Source organism: Astatotilapia calliptera, chromosome 14, assembly GCF_900246225.1.
Source record: "Astatotilapia calliptera chromosome 14, fAstCal1.2, whole genome shotgun sequence".
Lineage (NCBI taxonomy): Eukaryota > Metazoa > Chordata > Actinopteri > Cichliformes > Cichlidae > Astatotilapia > Astatotilapia calliptera.
In genome coordinates, this window is record NC_039315.1 from 21,010,847 (window position 1) to 21,036,341 (window position 25,495).

The 25,495-nt window shown below is 39.7% G+C and overlaps 1 protein-coding gene across 1 annotated transcript; it reads left to right on the top strand.

The window, feature by feature from the left end:
* The first annotated feature begins 549 nt into the window (after nucleotides 1-549).
* Nucleotides 550-13,904, top strand: alkbh8 (alkB homolog 8, tRNA methyltransferase). Its single transcript, XM_026193453.1, has 12 exons — nucleotides 550-728; nucleotides 1,405-1,538; nucleotides 1,652-1,752; nucleotides 2,572-2,703; nucleotides 2,802-2,897; nucleotides 3,039-3,143; nucleotides 3,805-3,875; nucleotides 8,066-8,172; nucleotides 8,447-8,607; nucleotides 9,411-9,691; nucleotides 12,162-12,311; nucleotides 13,029-13,904. The coding sequence occupies exons 1-12, from the start codon at nucleotides 591-593 to the stop codon at nucleotides 13,758-13,760; spliced, it is 2,208 nt and encodes a 735-aa protein (XP_026049238.1). The 5' UTR covers nucleotides 550-590; the 3' UTR covers nucleotides 13,761-13,904.
* The last annotated feature ends 11,591 nt before the right edge of the window (nucleotides 13,905-25,495 follow it).

The window sequence follows — 25,495 nt, forward strand, 5'->3', positions numbered from 1 at the left end:
TCTTATGTATACCATGGTTGTAGCAAGTCGTTAATTTAGTTACTTTTGCCTTCCTCTTAGGCTGAAGTAGTCTGACCATTCTCCTCTGACTTCAGGCATTAATAATACATTTTGACCCAGAAAACCCATGTTAACGGGATATTTCTCTTGCCATACATTTCTCTGTAAACCCTAGACATGGTTGTGTGGGGAAACTCCCAGAAGATCAGTGGTTTCTGAAACACTCAGACCATTCCATCTGCCACCAAAAACCATGCCACGTTCAAAGTCACATAAATCACATTTTTTGCCATTCTAATCCTCAGGTCGTCCTAATACGTCCACGCGTTTAAATGCACTCAGTTGCTGCCATGTGATTGGCTGAGTAAGACAAGATGATAATAAGTTAACAGCTGTAGCTAACAAAGTTCCGAGAAGTGCATATATATATTTTATTCACATGTAATAATTTCATTTTATTCTTAACAAATCAGAATTATGTAAGATAAACACTTTAGTTACATTTTACAAAATGTCTCCTGGAGAGGTAATCTTTGGGAACCGAAGTCTTTCAGTCCCCGTTGCACCCGGACGGATTAAAACAACGTACCATGGATGCTAGTGAGGAAAACAACGTGAAGGCCGTCAGGAGAAGTAAAGAAGAGAAAAAACTTCTCAGAAAACAAATTAAAGCCAGTCACACATTACTGAAGCATGAAGGCATCCATACGACCCCGCAGCTTACCAGGGTAAAGAAAAATAACGTTTATTTGACGGGAAATGGTTCGTTGTCATATGTTTCATTATTCTTCGCTTGTTTTATAACATTAAAATGATTTTAAAAGTTACCTGCATATCTAATATTTAATTGTTCTATTCAAAATTTTTATATATATATTTATTACTATTGTTGTTATTATTATTGATAAATTAACAAGAAAATCAGCCGCTGTTTATGGAAAATACCTTGAATATTTTACTCGTTATAAGAGACTTTTCATTTGCTCCTTTTAAATGGGATTCATTTTTGTGTTCCTGCAGCAGTCTGAGACAGTTTTAAGAACCATTTCTATTTATCTGAAACGATTTCACGCTGTTATCTCTGCAGACAAATACAAATACGAGTTCATAAAAATTGGGTTTCATAGCAAAAGGGAACAAACTACTTTATACTAGAGACAAATATCAACAAACAAACATCAACATTTTAAGCCAGTAAAAGCATCACAACAAAAACACAAACTACTTCATTTGTTTAGTTGTTTTTTCATGAGAGTATGTGTTGTAGGTTGATTGATTGCTAAGCAGTCTAACAATCCTTGAGAAAAGGCCTTTTCCCCCTTTTTTCTGACATCTTCTTTTTTTCAGTTATTTTCAGGTTTGTTTGTTTTTGTGTGATTTTTACTGTTTATTTCACCTCTGCAGAGTCTGGTGGTGGCTAATGGTGGCCTGGGGAACAGCGTTAGTCGAGAGGAGCTCTCGGCAGCGCTGAAAGAGACGGGAGAAGTGGAGAGCCTGCTCATGCCTCCCCATAAGCCCTATGCTTTTGTCACATACAGGTACACTTGGGGCACAGACAGCACTTTGCCACAGCAGGAATGCGCTTTGTACATTGAGGACCTTTTTATTCCAGTTAAAACTAATATTATTGTCATTTTCATTCTCGTTCCAGTTGTGAAGAGAGTGCTCTAAAAGCGTACACCCACCTTAATGGACAGAAGCTGCAGTGCGGAGAGAGCAGCGTCATGCTCTACCTCGCTTATGTCAACTCAGGTACTTTTACTTTCAGTACCATCAGGAACATTGTGAGTTCTTTCAGATATAGCCTGGCTTAGACATAAATTCTCCTTTCTCTTTTAAATGGATTTACACTTGCAGGGTTTTTTTATTGTGTTTTATTAATGTAATGAGTTATTGCAATGCATTTGACTGAAAGTTGTCTTCTTAAAGTTCCATATGACATTACAATGGCTTCAGATGCCGGTGATTGTTCTGTATGGGTCTTATTAGAGCTTAGCTCAGCTTTCGATACAGTGGATCTTACACTGGATTGGGTTTCTTCATATGTTACTAATAGAAGTTGTTCAATCTTTGCAAAGACTATGTCAGTGTATGTCTGATGTTTTTTTTGGGTCTGTATTTTCTGCCACTTGGTCAGGTAATTGCCAGTGCTGATAGTGTTTCTTGCCATTTTTTTGCTGATGACCGTCAGCTGCGTTACTCTTTTAAACAGCATGTGCACTCTGCACTCATACTTTTGATTGGCTGTTTATCAGCTGTTAAGGATTGGCTAGCTGGATTTTTTTTCTTTTAGTTAAATGAATAAGAAGCTTTATTATTGCTTTTTCATATTGCTTCTTATTGAAGCATTTGTTGGGTTCATAGGCTCTTCTGTCAAGCGATTTATAAATAACCTTGTGTTTTACTAGATAGTTCTTTGTCTCTGGATGCTCATGATAAAACTGATACATGTGCCTGACAAATCTTAGGTTTACAAGTAAGTCAAATAATCTGAAATACTCTGAAAGGTTTTGTTGGTTTTTTTGCAGCCAGTATTTAAGATCTACTGTGTATTTTCACGCTCTTGTATAGTGACCTATGAGGAGGAAGCATCCGTCCCATTGCCAGAGGGTTTAGTTCTGCTGGAGGATTTTGTGTCCCCAGAAGAAGAAGCTCTGCTGCTTGCTGCTGTAGACTGGTCATCCACTAATGAGGATGTTACAGGTGAGGGTATCATTTCCCCCCCAAAAAAGCTGTGAAGAAAAGCCAGGCATACACTTTTGATTACTGTTTCTGAATAATCCCCTTTAACTGATTCTTAGCGCAAAAAGCTCTGAAGCACAGAAGAGTGAAACATTATGGCTTTGAATTTCGCTACGACAACAACAATGTGGATAAGGACAAGCCATTACCTGCAGGTAATCTGGATCTTCTTTTATCAAACATATTGTATCAGGTGTGGTTTTGTGGACTGTGTTTTTCGTGATATGGTCTTCAGTCACTAGACAAGCATATAATAAAGCAAAACAGAAGTAGCAGAGGAATATGTGTGTTTCTAGGTATCCCTGCGGAGTGTTTACCTGTTCTGGAGCGTTGTTTAAGAAATGGACAGATCAACGTTATGCCAGACCAGCTGACTGTAAATCAGTATGAATCTGGACAGGGTGAGTTACAGCTCGAATAATTCACAGAAAGTTTTTGCTCATTCCCAACTCTTATTTTTTAATTTCTGAACTCTACTAGCTGGGATTGGTTCCAGAGCCCCTGCAACCCTTTGTTAGAATATTGTGATAAGGAAGGATAGATAGATTAGTGCTGTATGATTCTCAGCTCAGAATAATAATAATAATTATACTGGTCCTTTGGGCAGTTAATAACTGAAACAAGGACTTTTAGTCCCCGTCGCCATTATATTGTAATTTTAAATATACAATATAAATGTAACAAATTTATTAGACCACCATCCAGTGTAAGGTTTATGCCACAGCTGCTCTAAGTTAACACAGTATTGTTAATTACTAAGATGCCAAATTATGATTATTTACTTGCATTCATGGACGGAAAAATTGGTTTTAGTGGTTGAGTGTTACGCTTGATTAATAACTGCTTTTATAACTGATAATTAATCTGTTATTAAAAATGAATAAGAGAGCACACAAACAGAGTTTACTGATTTGCACCACTGGGTGGCAGCAGAGCCTTTCCTGAACCAGTCGATGAGGAGTTATGGAAGCCTTTGGGCTGAGAGAAGTTTCTTAAATGTTTCGCTTGATTAACTTTGCTCTGAAGGTTTTCATTTTTCATGTTTGTTTATGATATTTCCAGGTATTCCTCCTCATGTGGACACTCACTCTGCCTTTGAGGACACCATCCTGTCTCTGAGCCTGGGGGCAAAGGTGAGAAGTCGGTCAGGCATCTGTGATTTGATCATCGTCATCGTTGCCACAGACCTGTGAGCTGTTGGTAATTAGTAGCTGTTTGAAGCCAGCATCAGTCAGCAGTACTCGACGTGCAATCATCAGTGATTAAAATGAAAGTTGTACATAAAGATGGTCTAAAGAAAACACTGCCAGCTTTCATCTTAAAACTGTTAAGAGGTGGTTATTCGTTTAAACCCAGTGAGATCAAGTCTGTGTGTATTCATTTATAAGTTCTAGTTTAATCTGTCAAATTAACCGCAACCTTCCTGAGCTCTGTGATTTATCTGCTTCAGAGAGCTGTCAGTAGTGTGTGTGTGAGGGTGCGTACGTGCACACATCTTGTGTCCTTGTGTTTTTCCTGAGAACACTGTGTTACCTTCTCGGTGTGTCTCATTCTTTTCAGTTCCTTCTCACCGTAGCATCCGTTCATCCAGCAGGCACTTAAGGAATTAAAGCTCGCAAGAAATTTTGTAAACAAACGGATGTACACAAGAGTTATAGATTTTCCATTTTCATGTCCTTCACTCTTCCAGGTGTTCACAGGTATTGCGACCTATAAACTAAGATCGTGGGTTTAGTCTTTGCTGCCTGATTGCTGTGGATGAACACCCATCTGTCCCTGCTTGTCTGAAAAGCAGGGGCTCTGCTAGCAATCAGCTGTCATCTGCTGTGGCATCTGTCACACACACACACACACACACACACACACACACACACACACACACACACACACACACACACACACACACACACACACACACACAGACTGACAGTGTGTGTATTCATTGTCCTTGCTTTTCAGTGGAGATTCAGAGCCACAGAAAAAGTGGGCATATTAAATCACGTTAAAAAAGGAAGGGACACTTGGAGGAATATTTGAAGCGAATAGACCCCGAAAGAAAGTTTTATTGAGTGCAATTAAACTGGCTCTTCTTTAAGCGATGCATGGGAGTAATGGTACTGTTAAGCTGAGCGGTGGTATTTCTCGCAGTATTTCCTGTTTAACACCACTCAAGTACGCATTTACATGTAGTCATGGTGACCTGCTGAAGCTCAAACTGTGCTTTAGAATTGGAAAAAGTTGATTCGAATGACTAAACGTGGCATGGTTGCTGGTGCCAGATGCGCTGGTCTGATTATTTCAGAAACTGCTGATTTGCTGGGATTTTCCCACACAGCCATCTGTAGGGTTTACAAAGACAGGTCGAATAAAAGAGAATTTATCCAGTGAGCGGCAGTTCTCTGGGTGAAAATGTGTTTTTGATGTCAGAGGACTGAGGACTGCTTGAAGCCGATAAGAAGAAGAACCACCGCACGCAGAAGAGCATCTCTGAACACAGAACGCATTGAAAACTTGAAGCACATTGGCTACGTCAGATTGCCGCTGCACTCTGCAGTAAACTGAGGCTGTAGTTCCCATCAAAATTGGATAGTGTAAGCATGGATTCATGCTCCCTCGTATCAACGGTTCAGGCTGTTTGTGGTGGTGGGGGGGTATTTTCTTAGCACACTTTGGACACCTAGTACCAACTCAGCATTGTTGAAACACCACAGCCTCCCTGAGTATTGGGAAGAAGTTGCTCTGCTCCATCTCAAAGGGGCTCCGACTGGGTACTAGTAATGAAGCTCTGAGTGCACATTAGGATTTCTAAATTTGATGTTGTGGTGGTTGCAGAGAATACAACAAGTAGCTTATTTTAAAGACTATTTGGAAACCTTGTTAAATATTTTGCTACTCTGTGGATTTAATGAGTGCACTGCAGTTTGATTCAGCTTTGATTTAAGCAGACAGGATTTGGTGCATAACAAACCTTTATGCCATTCGCTCAGTTTCATTGGATTTAATTTCTCTGAAAATGTAACACAAGTGATTCAGTCATTATTAATGAAACACTTGTTTCCTGGTAATTACACGAACTATAACTGCATTATTGAGCTGTTTGTGATGTTGTATATTGGCAGCCTTTTTGGTGTGTGCTTGTGTGTTTGTGAGGACCAGTTGTAGACTACAGAAGCAAGGACTGACTTTAGGGCTAATTGTAGAAGTTAGGCAGAGGTTTAGGGTTACTTATTGTGATGCTTGAAGTTAAGGTAAGGAAGTAAAGAAGTAAAGAAGCTCTCTGTAATTGATTGTACTCAGAAAGATGTACAAACCTGTGTGTGTTTGTGTGTGCGTGCATACGTGTGAGGAGGGAGGGAGATGATGAATAGTTGTGAAGTAAAGCGTAGTTGCCGGCGTCACCATCGATTTAGTCACATTCCACCCTTTCATTGATTGGCTAACACTCCTCAGAGGGGAACACACACACACAGTAGTGTGTTAGTGAGGACCTTCATTGACATAATGGCTTCCCTAGCCCCTTACCCTAACCATTAAAAATGAATGCCTAACCCTTACCCTAAACCTAACCATAACCTAATTGTAACCCTGACACTGAAACTACATTTTGAGCCTCAAAAAGGCCTTCACTATACTTGTGAGAACCAACAGTCACTTGTAAGGACACACTCACCGGTCCTCACAAGTATAGTAGAATGCAGATTTCGGTGCTCATAAAGATAGCTAGACAGGAACACACACACACACACACACACACACACATATACATGAATGCCATCTACTTCACAAAATCCAATTTTCCTGCTGTCAGAATTTGGAGGGATACAATTGGAAATTGTTGTAGATGTAATTTCCCAGCAGAGCTTATTCTGTTATGTGCTGTAAGGAAACATTAGGATCAAACACCAACGCTGTGTCTGCTAGCTGCAAGTGAGAGAAAACATGAACAGTGTTTTAGGTGGTCGACAGTGTTTTCCTTTGGGTGACATCAGTCAAAACTGTGTAGTTTGGAAGTTTTGTGCCAAAGTCTCTTTCAGTCCTGAGCTACTGCTGGATCAGTAAAATATTAGCTTTGGTGCAAACGTTAAAAAAAAAAAAAAAAAAAAGTAAATGAAAAATGAGTCAAAGTTTTTTAAATTTGTTATACTACTACTACTACTAATAGTAGTAGTAATAATAATAATAATAATAATAATAATTAATAATAGCTGTACAGCAGTATGGCTTAATTAGAATATAGAAACAAACCATGAAATTGCCCAACTCTCTACTGAAGAACTAAAAGCATAAAAACTAGTGCGTAACTTGTTTCCTGTACTTGCAGATACAGAAACATTTTGATGAATAATAAAAATATAAAGGTGTATTATCAGCAGTTATTACTTGCAGCAGATGCACAGTAATATGTAGGGAAACACTGATGCAGGATGCCAAATTATTATTGCTGTTGAACTGTTAGTTGGAATTGCATGTCCACAACAGGAGCATCATGATGTCTTCTAGGTGGATGTCCTGCTGCTGTGATGGGCCTTCATGCTTATAATGTTGGCCTGATCTTTGTTGATGTTGAGACTGATTCCCAGTTCTGATGTCAGAAGTGCAGTTTTTGTCCAGTCTCTGGGGGCAAGAGCACCGTGTCATCAGCAAAGTCAGAGTTGCCATGTTGTGCTGATAGTGCCGAGTGAATGCTGTTCCTTCTTCCTACTGTAGAACTCATGATACAGTGAGTTGGAGAGGAATAGATATGTTTGGGTGTCTACTCAGCAAAATGCACAGGTGCAATGAGAGAGGACCAGGACCCATTCCTTGAGAGACTTCTTACATCATAGCAGTTCTTTCTCATTCACCATCATTGATGATGGCTGCATGTACCATGTGTGAGGAATCTGATTGCAGTTCCTGCCTTTCCTATTTAGAAGTGATCCACAGTATCAGATGCTGCTAAGATCAAATGCAGTCGAGTCTGTGAAACTCCCCGCATTATTCCTCAGGCAAATTGTGTTCAAAACCTTTGCAAGGGCTGCTTCTATGCTGTGATACGAGCGGAAATCTGACTGAGAGCTGTCAAGGATGTCATCCATCAGTAGAAAATGATTGGGTTACAAAGGGAAGGGCCTGGCGGCTGTTTTTTTTTGTGTGTGTGTGTGTGTGTGTGGCATTGGAAATATGCCTGCAAGAAATATATATGTATATAAATCCACACCCAATGACTTTAAAACCTTCATAAAAATTTTTAATTTAATCAGTAATTTGTTATTATCGGTGCAGTGAAGTAATGAGTAGAAACCACTCTTACTTTTAACACAGCGCGTTTGTGTTTGTGCAGACGGTGATGGAGTTCCGACATCCTGATGGTCGTGTTGTTGCTGTGGTGCTGCCTGGACGGAGCCTGCTGGTCATGAAGAGCGAGAGCAGATATCTCTGGACTCATGGGTAAGCTGGACTGTGTCAAAGCATCAGTCTCTCCTTTTGGAGTCAGGTTCTTTTGACCTGATCTTTGGATTGATGCTTAATTTGCTGCTTTTTCCTCTGAAAAAGAAACTATTTATTTACTACAATTAGTACATTTCAGTCTGTTGATGGTCTTCGTCTTCAACCTTTGCATTGTATTTGTTCACATCCACATCCTCTCATCCTCTTCACCAGTTGGTTTGTGTGTTTTTGTCTTTTATAACTACTAAGACAAGCTCTTTGTGTGTCCTTTTAGGATCACTCCTCGTAAGTTTGACATGGTGCCGGCCTGTGAGCAGCAATCCCCCGATCATGTGACGCCTGAACCTGGAACACGTAGCAATCTGACTCTGAGCAAGAGGGGCACACGCACTTCTTTCACTTTCCGCAAGATCAGGCCTGAACCCTGCCGCTGTGGTGAGAGTGAAGCAAAACACACTTTGCTTTTATAAACTGCTTTACTCACATTATGAGAGTAAGTGAGGTTTTGAGAGGTAAATTTAATTTTAATATATGTAATATGTTACGGGGCTTCATTTTTTCATTTCTGTTGTTCTGGGTTCTTTTGTGACCTGGATGAGTTGTTGATGCGCTCTTGGAGTAATTTTGTTAGGCTGGCCACTTCTTGGGAAGGTTCACCACAGTTCCAACCATGGCTGTCACCATGGTGACAGGAGTCCCAAACCTTAGAAATGGCTTTGTAACCCCGTTTCACACTGATCAAGCAACTTTGTTTCTCAGACGTTTCTTTAGATCCTGACATGATGCTTTGCTTTTTGAGGTCTTTCAGCCTGCTTCACTTTGTCAGGTTCAGTTTAAGTGATTTCTTAATTCTACAGGTATGGCAGCAATCAGACCTGGGTGTGGCTAGTGAAATTGAACTTGGCTTTCCAAAAAATGTGGTTAATCACAGTTTAGGCTACTACTTTATCCCCCACAGGGCCAGATTGATAGGTTTGTTTACCTTTTGTCGCTTAATAAATGAAATTGTCAGGATATCTTTGTCTAATATTAAAATTAGACAGCAGGATTATGTTATTTTGTCTGACAGTTTCATCGCATGAGAATCCTAAACCCAGAGCATAGCTAGCGCTTTTGCATAAAGACAATAATAAAAGATATGCGAACGATATGATTGTAATTAAACGTTGCATGGCAACGCAGGTCAAAGATAAACGATCGGCACATCTCACCAGTGAACGCCTTCTCTCTGTCTCCAGCCTTCCCCTCTGCCTGTGACAGTCAGGGAGCTCCTTCAACACTCTCGCCCTCTACGCCGTCCCCTCCCGCGCTTCCATGTTGCCATGCCGATGCAGCCCGTCTAGAGGAGGAGTATGTGCACCGGGTGTACGACGCTATCGCCTCCCACTTCAGCAGCACCCGCCACTCCCCCTGGCCTCGCGTTTGCCACTTCCTGTCCTCGCTCCCACCGGGTAGCGTACTAGCTGATGTGGGCTGCGGAAATGGGAAATACCTGGGCGTAAACCCAGAGATGATTGCAGTGAGTGTCATTTTATACTGAAATGTCTGCGCCTCTGAGATACTTCATTGATCCCTGCAGGGTAATTTCCTCTATCACTGCTTTTTTTATTGCTGCTGTTTCTTAGATTGTCAGCGCTTTGAAATGCTACACATTTTCATAACAGGCGCTTATCTGCAGAAGCATTCATCTGTGTATTCGAGCTAGAACTCCTCTCCTTCATTTCTCACATAGGGATGCAAAATCTAAGATGGCTCTGGGCTTTTTCAAACACATGTAGATCAGCATGACTCATCCAATAACTACTAATGACCTTACACAACACTGTCGCTCTGATAAGGCCACAGAGGTGAGGTTAGAGATGTAACATCAGGTTTAACTTTGGGTTAAAGCCTTTAAACACCATCAGACTTATAGGTGAAAGGATAAAAGAAAGTGAAATGGACTTACATAAAACATCAAAGCATGGCTGTAATAAATGGAATACAGGGTTGTAATTATAGTCAGATCTGCTTGTGCTTTAATGACGGGGGAGTGATACTGATGAGCTTTTTAACTTACACATTCGAGCAGTCTTGAATGACTGCTCGAATGTGACAAACCGTTCCTAAAAACAACACAGCTTTAAATTCTTGGGAGAATTCAGGAGCTCTAAATTTGTCCATGTTAAAGGTTGATTGTCTGGTGGCAACATTTTATTTTGGTGAATTGGTGGATTGGTTCACTTGAATGAGTTGTGATGTTTAATAGAACCGGAAAACAAAAAAGATATCCTAGTTGTTTAAAAATCTCTTTAGTTGGAAGAAATTGAGACAGTATTGCGATATATACAGGGACACCAATTATCAATATTCAAGTAAATAAATAAAAATTAATCTGGGAATATTCAAAACAAAAGGCCTCATCTCACCTGATAAGAAGCAACCTTTCTGCAAACAATCGGGGAGATTGTTGAAGGTTTCCAAAGAACTTTTTCATTTATAACATAATAGTTAATGGGAATTTCTGTCTATGCAGACAGCATCAGGGATTTTCACTGATTTATCACAGTTAACTGTTGTATTGACAGACATAGATTGCATGTTATTGGCAACTTGACCCCATGCAGTCCAGACTGACTTCACATTTATGGCAGGTTTCAGTGACAGTGCTGGTGTGGTTCACCGTGTCATTTTGCAGCAAAAAACAAATCGCTGAAGTGAGATAACTTTGTCTTCTTGGATAAAACAAGTATTGTTTACATTTAAAAAAGTTCAAGGTGAGCTGTTCATCTGTAATTAGGGTACACTGTTCACCTCAGCTGTCAATGCTGGGTGTGAAGTATCCACATCTATTTACTCTGAAGGAGGCTGAAAACTTTATACTGTCAGTTAAAAAAGAATCGCCCCTGTACAGCTATACATATCATAATTTCTGCCCTGAGTGTTTTAACATTGGAGACTATGGGGTTTATTTCCTCTCAAAGCCAACCTCAAGTGGCCATTTGGGGAACTGCAGCTGTTGCGCATCAGCTAAAGCTTCTTTCCCCGAACAGTAGACAGACCACGTCGTGGTCACACTCGCAGTGCTCGGGATTTTCATAAACATAAAAAGAAAAGGAGGAACCTGAGCGAGCCACTTCAGGACCTGGTTGCATAAGCCTGACCTCTGTGCTTCAGAATGAAGCAAAGTTTGCATCATTGGGCTAGACGCTGCAGCTTACACGTCTACCTCCAGTGGTAGAGCTTTGGGTCTCTGGGAGGGTATAACTGAATGTGAAATGTAGGCGTGAGTTAGCAGAGAGTTTGCTTTTGGCCACAGGTGTAAACATCACGTCTTGCTTCAGGACGGCTAAATAAATAAGAGTAAGGCACAGCAGGATGAGATTCCTGTTGTTGCTCTCATTTCTTCCCTGTTTCTTTTTTTTTTTTTTTTTTTTTGTTGTTTTTGCATAAGCTCAGTTTCCATGGTAATATCCTACATTTCCTGTTTACGTATGCACACTGGGATATTCTTGTTTGGGATTTGGGGGTGCATGTAAGCAGCTTATCCTGACTCAGAGTGTAGCTGTGATAAATCAGAACAGAGAACACTGTGATCATGCAGCGAGCACAGCAGCTACCCGAGTTTTATTCTGCTTGTTCTCATTTTCTCCCAACCCAGGCCTCTGCTCTTCTTCTGTTTTCTCGCCTCAGTCCTTCCCTCTTTTTGTGCCTCCTGCTCTACTTAATCTTTCTGTTTGCACGTCAGCAGTAGATCGAGGGTGTGTGTGCATATGTGTAGTGTTCCCGCTCTCTCACTTGTGTCTGCTGTCTCTTGTTCACCTCGCATAGTTTATCTCCATTCTTGCTCATTTTCTCTGGCTTAAATGATCACGAGCAGTTTGTAAACGTGTTCTTCTTCAGACCTTGTACGTGCTGACACTCTGCTGACGTGTGCGTTTGTTGCCGTTTGAGAATGATAGTCCACTGAATGGCCTTGTTACTCTCTCTCTCTGTATGTTTTATTTCAGGTGGGATGTGATCGTAGCAGCGCTCTCGTCCAAATTTGTGCAGAGAGGGGTTTCCACGCATTTGTTTCTGATGCTCTGAATGTTCCTCTGCGAACAGCCTCCTGTGACGCTTGCATCTCTATAGCCGTCATACACCATTTCTCCACAGAGGTACACACAGCTCATCCTCATACAAAGAATAACCAGAATAGAACCGTTATATCAGTTTTATTTAGAAAGATGGACCTACAAAAAAAGACTTGTATTAATTGTTAGTAGCTCACTAAAGTTTTCATGTTCTGAACTTTTCATGGAACCGTGTGCAAAAGCCAGCTCTTATTTCTTTAAATTCTACTAGGAACATGGGAATGGATGCAGTGATTTATTCAAACATGTGCAAACATACTTGGTAATACTGATATAAGGCATAAGGAGACAGACTTAAATATTTGGTATGACCACCTTTATTCTATACAGCCTGAACTCTCTTGGGCAGCTTTCCTGTAAGGTCTGGAAGTCTTCAGGAATAGTTCTCTAAGCTTCTTGAAGGACATTCAAATCTCTTCTTGGGATGTTGGCTGCTTTTTGTTCTGTTCTCCATCAACATGATCCCACAGTGCTTAAATAATGTTGACATCTGGGCTCTGGGGAGGCCAATCCATGACTGATAGTGTTGCACTGTATGCTTTTCTCTCCAGATACGCTTTTACTGCATTAGCAGTAGGTATTGATCGGTGGATCAAAATCTGATGGTATTTTTCTGTGTTCATAATTCCATCAATTAGGAATCAGGTTGTTGGTGCAAAATCTCTCTGACAATGATTCACATGCAGTGAGTTGCATGTGATTCTGTCTTTAATTAATTTTTTTAATGTGTGTGTGTTGTAGGAGCGGCGGCTAGCAGCTATGAGAGAGTTGGTGAGACTTCTAAAGCCTGGAGGTCATGCACTCATCTATGTTTGGGCTTTTGAACAAGAGTACAACAAGCAGAGGTCTAAGTACCTCAAAGACCACAACAAAGAGCATAATGGGAAGGAAAACCTTACTAAAAGCACATCCGAAGACAGACGGGAGCCTCATGGGAAATCGGCTATCCAGAATAGCGGACATTTAGAAGAAGGCTACGAACCTGTTGGCAAAGTGACTGATGGCAAGCTTAGTGTGCACACAAACCGCACAGCCTTTAACACCCAGGACCTTTTAGTTCCCTGGCATCTGAAAGAGGGGAAAAAACCAGGGGAGGAAGAGTCAGGAGATGGTGTGAAAAGGAATAAAAGAAAGGAGAAGTCTAAAAAGGTTTTAACTAACCAAACCAGAACTGACAGTAACCCTGGTCTCAGTCCAGGTTTTGATGCAAGTATGTCTCCTGGATTAAGACTTGACACTGATGACGCCACTCACAGCCCAGGCTCTAAGCCCAGTCCGAGTGGCACCACTCAGACCTCGAGTTCTCATCTGAAATCAGAGTCTGAGAGCCATCTAACCGCCGTCTTTCACCGCTATTATCATGTCTTCCACCAGGGGGAGCTGGAACAGCTGTGCAGCCAGGTGGATGGAGTCAAGGTACAGAGCAGCTACCATGACCAGGGTAACTGGTGTGTTATATTAGAGAAGGACTGACACACACGTCATTAAAATCATTTTTATGCAACTACAGATCTGCATAAATAAAGAATTTTAACTTAAAATTAAAGGATCCAGTTTTTGCCTTTTACATATATATGATTTTTAACTGTGTTGGAATAAATTAAAAACAAATCTCTGCTCCTGTTGTGCTTATTTATATCACCATGTTTTGACCTTGGCTGAGCAAACACACCTTTTCCCTGTTATGGTGTCATGGATCGAATAATCCCACTGCGATAAATCCCACCAGCTTTACTCAAAAATAAATGCAACTAAATGAAACATTTCTGGAGTTAGTATATCTACTAAGCATACTCTGGCTAGCTCACTGAAACCCCACAATAAAAACAAGCCTATTCAGCCGAGTGCAAAGACAAGACTGTACCTCACAGGCGATACAACCCTAATCTCAAAAAAAGTTGGGACGTTGTGTAAAACGGAAATAAAAATGATGCGATGAAAATGTCTCATTTTAAGACAAATATTCGCTCATTTTGAGTTTGATCACAGCAACATGTCTCAAAAACATTAGGGCAGGCCATGTTTACAGGTGTGTAGCAACCTTGCTTCTTTTAAGATCTGGGAACTAAGGAGACCAGCTGCTGGGCTTTTGGGAGATGAATGTCGTAGCTGCTCAACATTCCTGGGTGGTCTTTGTTTTATTTTTGTTTCATGATGCATCAGATGTTTCCAACTGATGAGAGCTCTGGACTGCAGGCACGTTCAGCACCAGGATTCTTCTGATAAGATTGACATGATGTGAGATAACTTAATGCATTATGTAGTTCAGCATTATCTTTTGAAATATGCAAGACCTTCCCTGAAAAAGACATCACCTGGGCGGGAGCATATGTTGCTCTAAAAGCTGTTTATACCTTTCAGGACTGATTGTGTCTTTCCAGATGTGCAACTGTGCAATTCCATAGGTACTAATGCACCCCTGTATTATCAGCGATGCAGGCTATTGAGCTGAACGACGTCATATTGTTCGTGAAATAGTAAAATGTTTGTTTTGCGACACACATTTTCCCCACATTTTGTTTGACATTGTAACTCGCTGCTTTGCTTCCTCTCCTGACCTCAGTGTCTGCTCTGAAATCACTGAGCTGTAGTTCAGTTGTAGCCTGTCTGCCTGACCTTTTCAAGGTAAAGGGCTGAGGTGTAACACAGCAGTTCAAGGCTGCGGGTAATTTGGTCACATTTAGGAACTGGTCTATATTTTTTTTTGTCCTTTTAAATATGACAGAGGTGGCACCTCACGGTTAGGCATCATACAGGCACATGATTAGCTACACACTGTATGCATACAGTGATTAATAACTGTTTAACCCCACCTTTTCTACCATAAATCCTTACAAACAAACAATACAAAACTAAGAATGCTCTTAACTAAGAATAAGAGATCACAACAGGAAAATAACATATAGCTCTATTCTGTTGCCCACATTGTAAAGGGTGACTTTGCATGTAAACAGGAAAATGAGTAGGGAAGAGGTGAAAGTGGGATTGAGCACTTTAAAATTGGTTGTAATGGCTCAGCGTGGGGAAAAGAATCACAACGCAGAATCATTTCTATAGAGAGCTCCAGTAGATTTTCTTTAAACACATCATGTATTTCACATGGTTCACTTCTGAATTACAAAATCTTAGAAAAATCTGAGGCTCAGTTAACTGAAGAATCACACAAAAGAACAACTTTAATTTCACCATAACCCTCTGGAAATTTAAATGACTTTACAATTGTTGTACATTACTCTAAAATCAGTGCTATGAGATTGATTTTAAGATGACAACCTGATTTAAAACAGAATCTAACAAACAGTCTTGCCCCTGGAAATAGCTCTAAGATATTAAAACAAAGGCAAATGAGATCATTTGGAAAAAATGTACTTGTACTGTGATGAATGCAGTGCGTTTATTTACAGTGAAATCACAACAAGATGCAGACTGAATTCGGTGAATGTATGTCCCCGACTGCCGTGCAGGATCTCCTCCCAGTGACTATGGTCCGTGTTTCCGCTCACTCCGTTTCTAAATCCCGTGCGCTCGCTACGCGATCCTGCAGGAAACCACAAAAGCAGCCGTAAAAAAACACGAAGGGCAAACCACGCACTTCTAAACATCTATGTTCACCGGGTAAACTGACGGTTTCTCACGCAGCGATCCAGTGTCGACCGGAGATCACTCTGTTAAGAAGCTCCACAGGCGAGGCTGATCAGCTGCAGGTGTGTGTGGTTATGCTCCCAGGTGTGGCGGGTCCCCAAGGCGGGAACACACTCGGCAGGCCCCGGAATCAAAAGAAGATGAGCCCATGAAATAAAAAGAAGTCTACAAACACTCATGAATTCTGGGTCACTATAAATGAAAATGTGACATATTTTCAAAGCATAAAAATAAAATTTTACAAAATTCATGTTCGTTGACCATCATATTCCACGTGTCACAATTGAAAAGCATAATATACTTAGAAAGTGTTCAAAGTTGAATTTCCTGATCCCAACTAACCCAATTATTGTTTTTTTAAGCTGCAGAGTAGTTTTCCGCTCTTCTTGCCCGTAAGATGTTTCTAATCATACATTACCCATCTGACCTGATACATTAGCATTAAGTACCACCATGTGATCTGTAAGTACAGGAGTGATTGTTACTAAAAATGGACCCCTGTATTACTGTGTACATATATTCTTATTACTGTTAAATTTCATGTAATATTACATGAAAACCAATGGAAATTTGTATTTACAACAAGGACTTTTCACCCTGACGTCAAACTTTTGAGCAGTAGTGTGTATTGTATGCATGTATCTGTGTGCATGGGATCAGGATTTTGTCATCACTTCCAATCAAAGACTACATTTTTTAGCTGTGTCCGTCTTTACAAATTGAGTTGGAGTGTTTCAAGGCTGATGGAAAACTCTCCCTAACAAGTCCACTTTATTGCGTGCACATGTATTTTCTCCTCTAAGTGGCTGATAGGTATCTAACTAGTCCACTTTATGCATGCTGCCTAATCTGTCACGCTTATCGGTGGCTCATGGTTGCTTAAAGCCTATGTCTGTACTTGACCACAGAGGCAGAGCATCATTCAATCCTGCCAGCTGCCTATCTTGGTAGCATTTCAAGGATGACCGACTCCACTTTCTCTGCAGCAAGACAGCTCATAACTTTTTAACAGTGTCTCCCTGTCCTGATATCCAATATCATCTGCTATAATCAAGGACCATTCACTATCATTGCAATCTACACTACAGCTCAAAAGTTTGAAGTGACGTAGAAACGACTAATTTTCTAAAAATATTGAAATTCATAATGACGTTCAATGGAATATATACAGTTGTATACAGACTAGGGCTGGGCGATATGGCCTAAAATTCATATCACGATATAATTTTAAGCATGTGCGGTAACGATATATATATATTTTTCTTCTGTATAACGTATTTTCCACACTAAAAATCCTTTAATTTTCTCAAAAATCGAGAGTGTGCCTTATGTATGAATTCTGGTTGTGCTTACTGACGTCGAACCGATTTCTGTGTGCAGAAATCTGTTAAAAATGTTTTAGTACAACTTTGGTACGCTGCACTGCTTGATGGATTGTCAGAGCATTATGGCTGCCGTAGTGAGGAGCTTCGCGGAGTAATCTGGGTCCAAACCCCCTCATAGTCAGGTCCCAAAGTCAAACGAATACTAAGAGTTAAAAACGGTCTAAATTCTTTCATCTTTAATTAAATCATCAGCGTTGCTGCTTTATCGGGTGTAACAATTAAGTTTTACATCCATGAAAACAGAATTTATTAAATTTAACGGAGTTACAAGTTAACAAGAAGTTAGCTTGCTAGTTTACAACTAACCATTTCATACCATGTTCTGACTGAGAGATTTTTGAAACTAATTAAAACGTACAGCTCTGCTACCACTTCCAACATAAATGAAGACAGAAAACTAACCAGCAGTGGCGTTTGCAGGGTTACTGAAGTTGGACTACCTGGTATATAATGTTGTGCTACGTGATTGCTAGCGACACAGCTATGTTAGCATAACATTAGCACAATGAAGCTGGAGGATGAACGCCAACTTTTTCTCCACTCGATAAAAGTTAACGTGAGGGATTCTGGTGGTCAGGGACAAATGCAATCGCATAGCAGGATGCTATACACGGGCCAAACTTCAGTCAGGAGAACAACTGAGATTATTCATCCAGTCATTTGCTATTATTCATCCACAATACGAGGTTAGTTATTAATATACTACAACAACATGGGAATAGAACAGCTGCGAGAGAATTCAACATTAATAAATCAATGTTACGGAAGTGGAGGAAGCGCAGTTTTCGGCTTTCCCCATATTTCAAAAGTGCTTCATCTCTTTGCTATGTTGCCTGGCATTATTTGCAGATGATAATGGTTTTAGCCGCTGCCATGCTTTTGACCAAAACAGGCGCAGCTTGATGACATCATCAACATGCGCTTTCGCGATAGCGCGGTATAGTCAAAATCTCTATCGTTGGCCAAATTTATATCGTTTCTATCGTACATCGTTTATATCGCCCACCCCTAATACAGAGGCCCATTTTCAGTAATATCTGCTGTGTTTTAGTGGTACATTGTGTTAACTGCTGTCAGTTTGTCAAGTGTGTCAGTTAAGAAGTTATTTTTAAAACACATAAGCATCGACCAAAATCCTTGTGCTTTTTAAGAAAATAATGCATTTTTCCACACACTGTGTGAATCATCCCTTTGTTTTTCCAACTGCAGTTTCTGTGACAGTAGTAGCACACTGAGGTGTTTAAAATCTTTAGGTTTTTTTCAGTTTGCCACATCTATTAGCTCTCATTTCTTACAACACGATTTCTTCAACAAGCTTTTCATATCCATTTTTTCATGCCTTTTAAGACAACTTGAACCCAAATCTGAAGCTTTAGACCCTGACCTAATCAAATGTAAAATTTCTTTAGTTCAGTATAAATTTTTTTCTCCACCGTTAATATAATTGCATCTAACCAGTACTAAGCTACTTTGAATTATCCGTTAATTTCCAGTGCTCTTTATGTGTTATGTTACTCACAGTTTTGCTGTCTGTTTCTTTGACTTGATTGATGATCATGTCTCGACATTTTCTTCTCCTTATCCAGTACCTTAATGTGTCCTGTCTTCAGATGTAGAGATGGGCAGTAACGCGTTACAAGTAACGCGTTACTGTAATCTGATTACTTTTTTCAAGTAACGAGTAAAGTAAGGAATTACTATTGCAAAAACGGTAATTAGATTACCGTTACTTTCCCGCAGGAACGCTGCGTTACTGCGTTACTAAAACCGTGATTTTTTGCGAGAATGTCTCATGACAGTGACGTAAGCGAGTGCGCCGTTCGTGACAACAGCTGTGTGCAGATCAACAATGGTTCACATATCGATTGTGGGAGAGAGTATGAGCGTGCAGCGTTTAAAGCGTGGAAGTACTGACCTTACTTTGAGTTTGATTCCATAAAAAGTGACAAAAACATTAGCGTCCATCGTGCATGGGAAGAAAACTTCTTTTTACAGCGAAAAAAACCCCTAAACTTCCAAGCAAGCACCGAGTGCGCTATGACGTAATGGGAAACTCACAGAGAAACTCGCGGATTCTTCAACTGACCGCGGCACACCTGCACCAGGGTAAACCTCCGCCTACCACAGTCCTGCTTTACAGGTGAAAATAGAGCAACAGGACCGCTAGTCTTTGACTTTATTTATTTTCTGCTGCGTTTTACTTGCATCTATTTGAAAGACTGAGTGTAAACACAAAACATATTTTATTTTATGTGCTGGAATGTGTAGAAAATAGGTTTAAATGTTAAACTAATTTATTCAAGTCAGAGAATGTTGCATATAATTACATTTTTGCTTGATGCATAAAGTTAAAAGATTAAAACTAATAAAACAAGTTTAAAAAAAGAGACTTTTCCATTTGATTACATTTTGTATGATGGATTATGCAGAAAAAGTAGAATTGGGCTGAAAGATCTATCGCTTTATCACCTCTTCAGGTTGTAAATCGTGTTTTTAAAAAGTAACTAAGTAACTAAGTAATTAATTACTTTTGAAAATAAGTAATCAGTAAAGTAACGGGATTACTTTTTTGGGAAAGTAATCAGTAATTAGTTACTGATTACTTTTTTCAAGTAACTTGACCAACACTGTTCAGATGTAATCCTGCCACCTGCCTTCAGGTTTCCGTCTTGACTTGTGTTGGCAAAATATCCAAAGTTAAGAGAAATCCTGAAAAGTTTTTCATCTTTAAATCCTCCTCTCTTCCTGCTGCCAGTCTTGTTGACCTCTTTTAAATGTGTTCTATTCACTTTTTGTTTTCTTTACCTAGTATTACCATGACAACATGACACAAAGCATTATGGTAGGTTAAATCAGGGGGTCCTGTCCTCCTGATGTCACATAATTCCAAAACTGTGTTAATGATGCTAATCTTTAAAATGACACTCAATGCCTGAATTTACACATTATAAGATCTTACATATCATTGGTGTTTTCTTATTATTGCTTTTTCTCGTTTCACATTATTTTTAATTGGATTTCTTTACATACAGAGAGAGAAAATCCAGGTCAAATCAATTCTACGCCGTTCCTCTTTGACTTTTTTAAGAACAGCTGTCTACACTGATTGTTACTGTGTACTTGTACTTATTATGTTGACTGTTTCTTTTCTAAATAAATGTGTGTGATGGCTCTCAGGCCTCTATATCCCCTTCCAGGATTTTGTTAAAATGTTTGTTACTTTGGTAATTGCTCAGCTATCTTCCACTGTTCTAGGCCATCTGGGATTGTCTGAATTTTGTTAGCTTTACACAGCACAGAAACACCCATCCACACAATACACACATTAACAATCAAGCGATGACAAGTTTAACGTTTTGATAAATCATGTGTGATATCCATAATTTGCCTTTCCCGTCGAGCCAGGGGTGTGACATGTTGGAATGTCACACGAAGATGCCTTTAATGACACTCACACATAATTTAGGGCACACCCTAGACTTAATCATCTGTCAGTCTTCATATTTTCAAAGTGGAGCTGCCTGATAACGCTCTTGATATTTTTATTTTTAGATAACTATCCATCCGTATGGTTAGGATAAAAAAAGTTGGAAATACATATTTAGACATTAAATTTATTTTATAACATAAAACAATAAAGTAATCATTGTTTAACAAAATGTTAACATTTTATTGAATAAAGTATAGAGTGAAGGAAAATTCAAAGAGCAATATCCCCATCTCCTCCTAAGAACCGAGGATAAAAGTATCTTTCAGTTTAACCAGTTTGTCCGCTATGATTGTGCTGGATGTCCAAATTGGGTGAGATTTCTTTAGGTTTGATTAGGAGTTATATCCAAGTTCAATTTGATGTGATGCCATTCAATTTATGTAGCGCCAATTTACAAGACAGTCATCTTATATTGTAAGGTAAAGTCCCTACAGTAATCAAGAGTAAACCGTAACAATCACATAATCCCCTCTAAACACTCACTTGGCAACAATGGGAAGAGAAAACTCCCTTTGAACACAAAGAAACTTTCAGCAGAACCAGGCACAGGGAGGAACAACCATCTGCTCCAATCAGGTTATAGGGTTATGGGAGGGAGACAGGACCAAAGACTCACTGTGGAAGAGAGAAGGCAAATGTTAATGACATGCAGTAGTGGTATATGAACATGCTGACAGTGAAAGACATAACTCGAAGTGCTAAGTGCATCACTGGAAGTCTCCTAGTGGTCACAGCCTAAATCAGGATAACTAAAGGATAGGTCTGGGTCAACTGATCCAGCTCCAACTAATAAATTAAGGAAAAGAAATAAAGGAAAGTTTTGAGTCTCATTTAAAAGAGGAGAGTCTCTGTCTACTGAAAATAAATTGTGGGCTGGTTCCACAGGTGAGGGTGCTGATAGCTGAAAGTCTGCCTCCCGTTCTACTTTTAGAAAAAGAACGACAAGAGTGATTCTCAATTTCTGATGAAAGACAGTTTTAGAAAAAGCTACTAACGTGTTTCAAAGATTTGGACTAGGCAACCGAAATACTCTTGTAATCAACAACTAAAGAATGCAGTTAAGAAAAAATTCCTATGCCTCACAGCCCTTTATAACCACACAGCAAAATCTCCAGTGTTAAATTAACACTGGAGAGTGTCTATATGGGTCCACACCTCTGAGTGTTAAATACAACACTGTTGAGTGTTAAATTAACACTTTTGACAGTGTTATATGTTTAAAAGTAACTTAGTCAGTTTTGAAGATTAACAATGGCTAACACTGAGAAGTGCTGGTTTTCTAACACTGGAAAATAACTCAAAATGTTAGAAATATTCCAGTGTTAGAAAACCAGCACTTCTCAGTGTTAGCCATTGTTAATCTTCAAAACTGACTAGGTTACTTTTCATTCATTTTTATCAGGATGTCCTAAAAACTCCCTGAAAAGCCAAAATGCTGCAGCAAGAGTACTGACAGGGACTAGAAATTGAGAAAATATTGAAAAAATATTTCTCCTGTATTGGCTTCTCTTCATTGGCTCCCTGTTAAGTCCAGATTTAAATTCTTAATCCTGCTCCTCACATACACGGACTTGAATAATATGTGCACCCTGTAATGTGTTTGTGTTTCTTAAGGCCACATTAATTAACAGACCCTGTAAGGCCCTCCTTTGTTGTTACAGAGCTATGCCACGAAAAAAGTGAGGAAACAACTCCCAGTATGGCTATATCTTTTAGGAGTTTCTCTGACAGACTACATATTTGAGTAGAGTATTTATATAATGTCGTATAGTGTAGTAGTGTGAGTAGTGTAATTTATGTAAAGTATTGAAAGCCATACTACCACATGCACTGCTCCATTACCTTAATGTTATCTGGGTAGTTTGTAATCACGTCTGGACATATTGTCTTGGACATAGAAAGATTTACTTATCATTTTAAATATGGTGCATCTGTGATTATAGCGTCAAATTAAGTAGTTATGAAGGCATGTATCCAGTACCCATGCATGAGAGTACAGCTGTGTGTAGTTCTCGAATTGCTCAGCTCGGTGTAGCCACTACAGCACAGCATACTGACATATTCACTATGAGTATATGAGGCCATTGTTATGTACTGTTACAGTGTTATTATTAACATTATTATTATCACTATGAGAGATGGGAATCATGAACTGGTTCCCTACAAGAGCCTGTTCCCAGTATTTCAGGTGCTTCAGGTACAAACAACAGGCGAAGCCAGAGCACAATGAAAAGGTTTATTTGTCACGGCGAGTGAGATGAGCCGTATAAAAATAATAAATGAGGATCCAATTGCAGGCAGTAGTGGAGGAGTGAAGGTGGTTTATTGGACACGAAATAAATATAGACAAACAGCAAATGGAGCACGAACTAAACTAGACTGGAGACAACTAAACTACTGAATACAAACCGGAACTCAAACATGAAGCAAGGTGGACGACGGTACAAGATGGTGACGGCAGGGAAACACACAGATGACGCAGGGTGGAAACACAGACGGACCAGCAACAACAATGACGGAAGACATGACTTAAATACACAGAGAACCACAGGGGAATTACACACAGGTGGTGGACACAGCTGGGAATAATCAACAAGACGAGACAAAGGTAAAAATGAACACACTCACATGAGACGCAGACCTTCACAATAAAACAGGAAACAAAACACACTTTACTAAGACACAGACTAGACAGAGACAGACTTGAAATGACATATGAAACTAAACCCACATCTTAGACCCAGATAAACAGAAACATGGAACTCTAAATAGACATAAACATTACCATAACACGACAAGAGAACAAGAACACAATCCCTGATGCAAACATAAATCAAAACACAATAAACTCAAAATACTGGGTCCAACGGACCCAGAACCGTGACATTATTTCATTTGGTACCTGCGATTAATATCATTTCATGTTTGGAAAAATGAGAAATATCAGATGTTATCAATTCCCTTGTTCACAACTTATAACTGCTGTGATTAGTTCAAGATAAATATGGATTTAATTAATTAAAATATCTTTATGCTCAGTTCTCTCTAATTTTGATTGTATAATGCACTAATGCTGGAGTATAATTGAATAACAACTCCTTCTTTTTCTATAAACACCTTCAAAACTATCTCTTTTTTTTTTTTTTTTTTTTACTAGGCAGCTAAAAGATCGAGTGGATTGTAGGATAATGGGCTATTGATGTCTGTGGAGTGAAGCGTGGTTATTCCATGTGGCTCCTCTGTCAGGTCAGTAATTGATCGGCAGCTCCTCCGGGACCCACAGAGACAAACACATTAGGTGCTGAGACGGCGGATGGGTTGGAGGCTTTTATTGATAGTGGTTTATTGACTAAGTAAAACAGGCTGCATGTGAGAGAAAACATTAACAGAAAAGATGTGAGTGTACAGTAGTGGTTGTTTCAGACAGCAGTTTCAGCACTTGACATTCTGAGACATGTAAAGCTTTAGTGTTTTCCCTTAGGTGTAGCCTATTTATTTGGGAATCTGCAAGACATTTAAATCAGCTCACAGGAGTCAAGAGACATTTCTACTGAAAGCAAGTCCTTTCCTGATCCATAAGTCATATGTGTGATCTGAATAAGACAATAACAAACCTTGATTGATTTCCTCACCAGCCACTTTGCTAGGGACACTTGTTCGACTGCTCATCCTTCCATTCTCTTTCATTTATCCTTATCAGGATTGCGTGTGGGCTAGATCCTATCCCAGCTACCATAGGGCGAGAGGCAGCCAGGATACACCCTGGCCAATCTGCACAGGGCTAACACAGAGAGACAGACAACCATCTGCACTCACATTTATGACTATGGGCAATTTATAATCCTCAATTAACCTAACCCCACACTGCAGGTCTTTGAACTGCCGGAGGAAGTCGCTTAATTTCTGCAGCAACATTGAGAGGATGTGGTGTAATTTGGCAACAGGAAAGCATGGATTCATCCTACCTATATCAACAGTTCAGCCTGATGGTGGTGTAATGACATGAGGGGTAATTTCTTGGCGAACGTTGGGCCTCTTAGTACCAGCTGGGCATTGTTGTCACAGCTTACCTAAGTCTTCCTGCTGACCATATCGAATTTCTTCTGTGACCAAACTATATCCATCCTTTGATGACCGCCTACAGCAGGATAACACACCATGTCACAAAGCTCAGATGATGTCAAACTGGTTTCTTGATCATGAAAATGTATTCAAATGTCCTCCAGAGTCATGGGATCTAACTCCAGTAGGGCACATTTGGGACGTGGTAGAACAGGAGATTGGCATAATTAGATTAGATGAAACTTTATTAATCCCTTGGATGGGTTCCTCCAGGAAATTCAGTAATAAACAAGAAGCAAATAAATCTGCAGCAACTATGTGATGATAACATGTCAATATAGGTCAAAATCTGGGGAATATTTCCAGCACCTAGCTGAATGACTGTGGATTGTAAATACAGTCTGTATTTATGATTACTATCTTCATTGTAGACACTAAAATCACATTCTGTTGAAGTGAATTAAATTGTCATTGTAAATGTTAACTGTCAGGTGAAACATTGTGCCAAATCATAAGTGTCCATATATAATGAAATAGGATAAGGAGAAAAAATTGAGTCGAAAACATTGGACGACAAAATTACTGCCGTCTTTTTGAACTACAACAACCACAAAACGACAGTAGTCGTA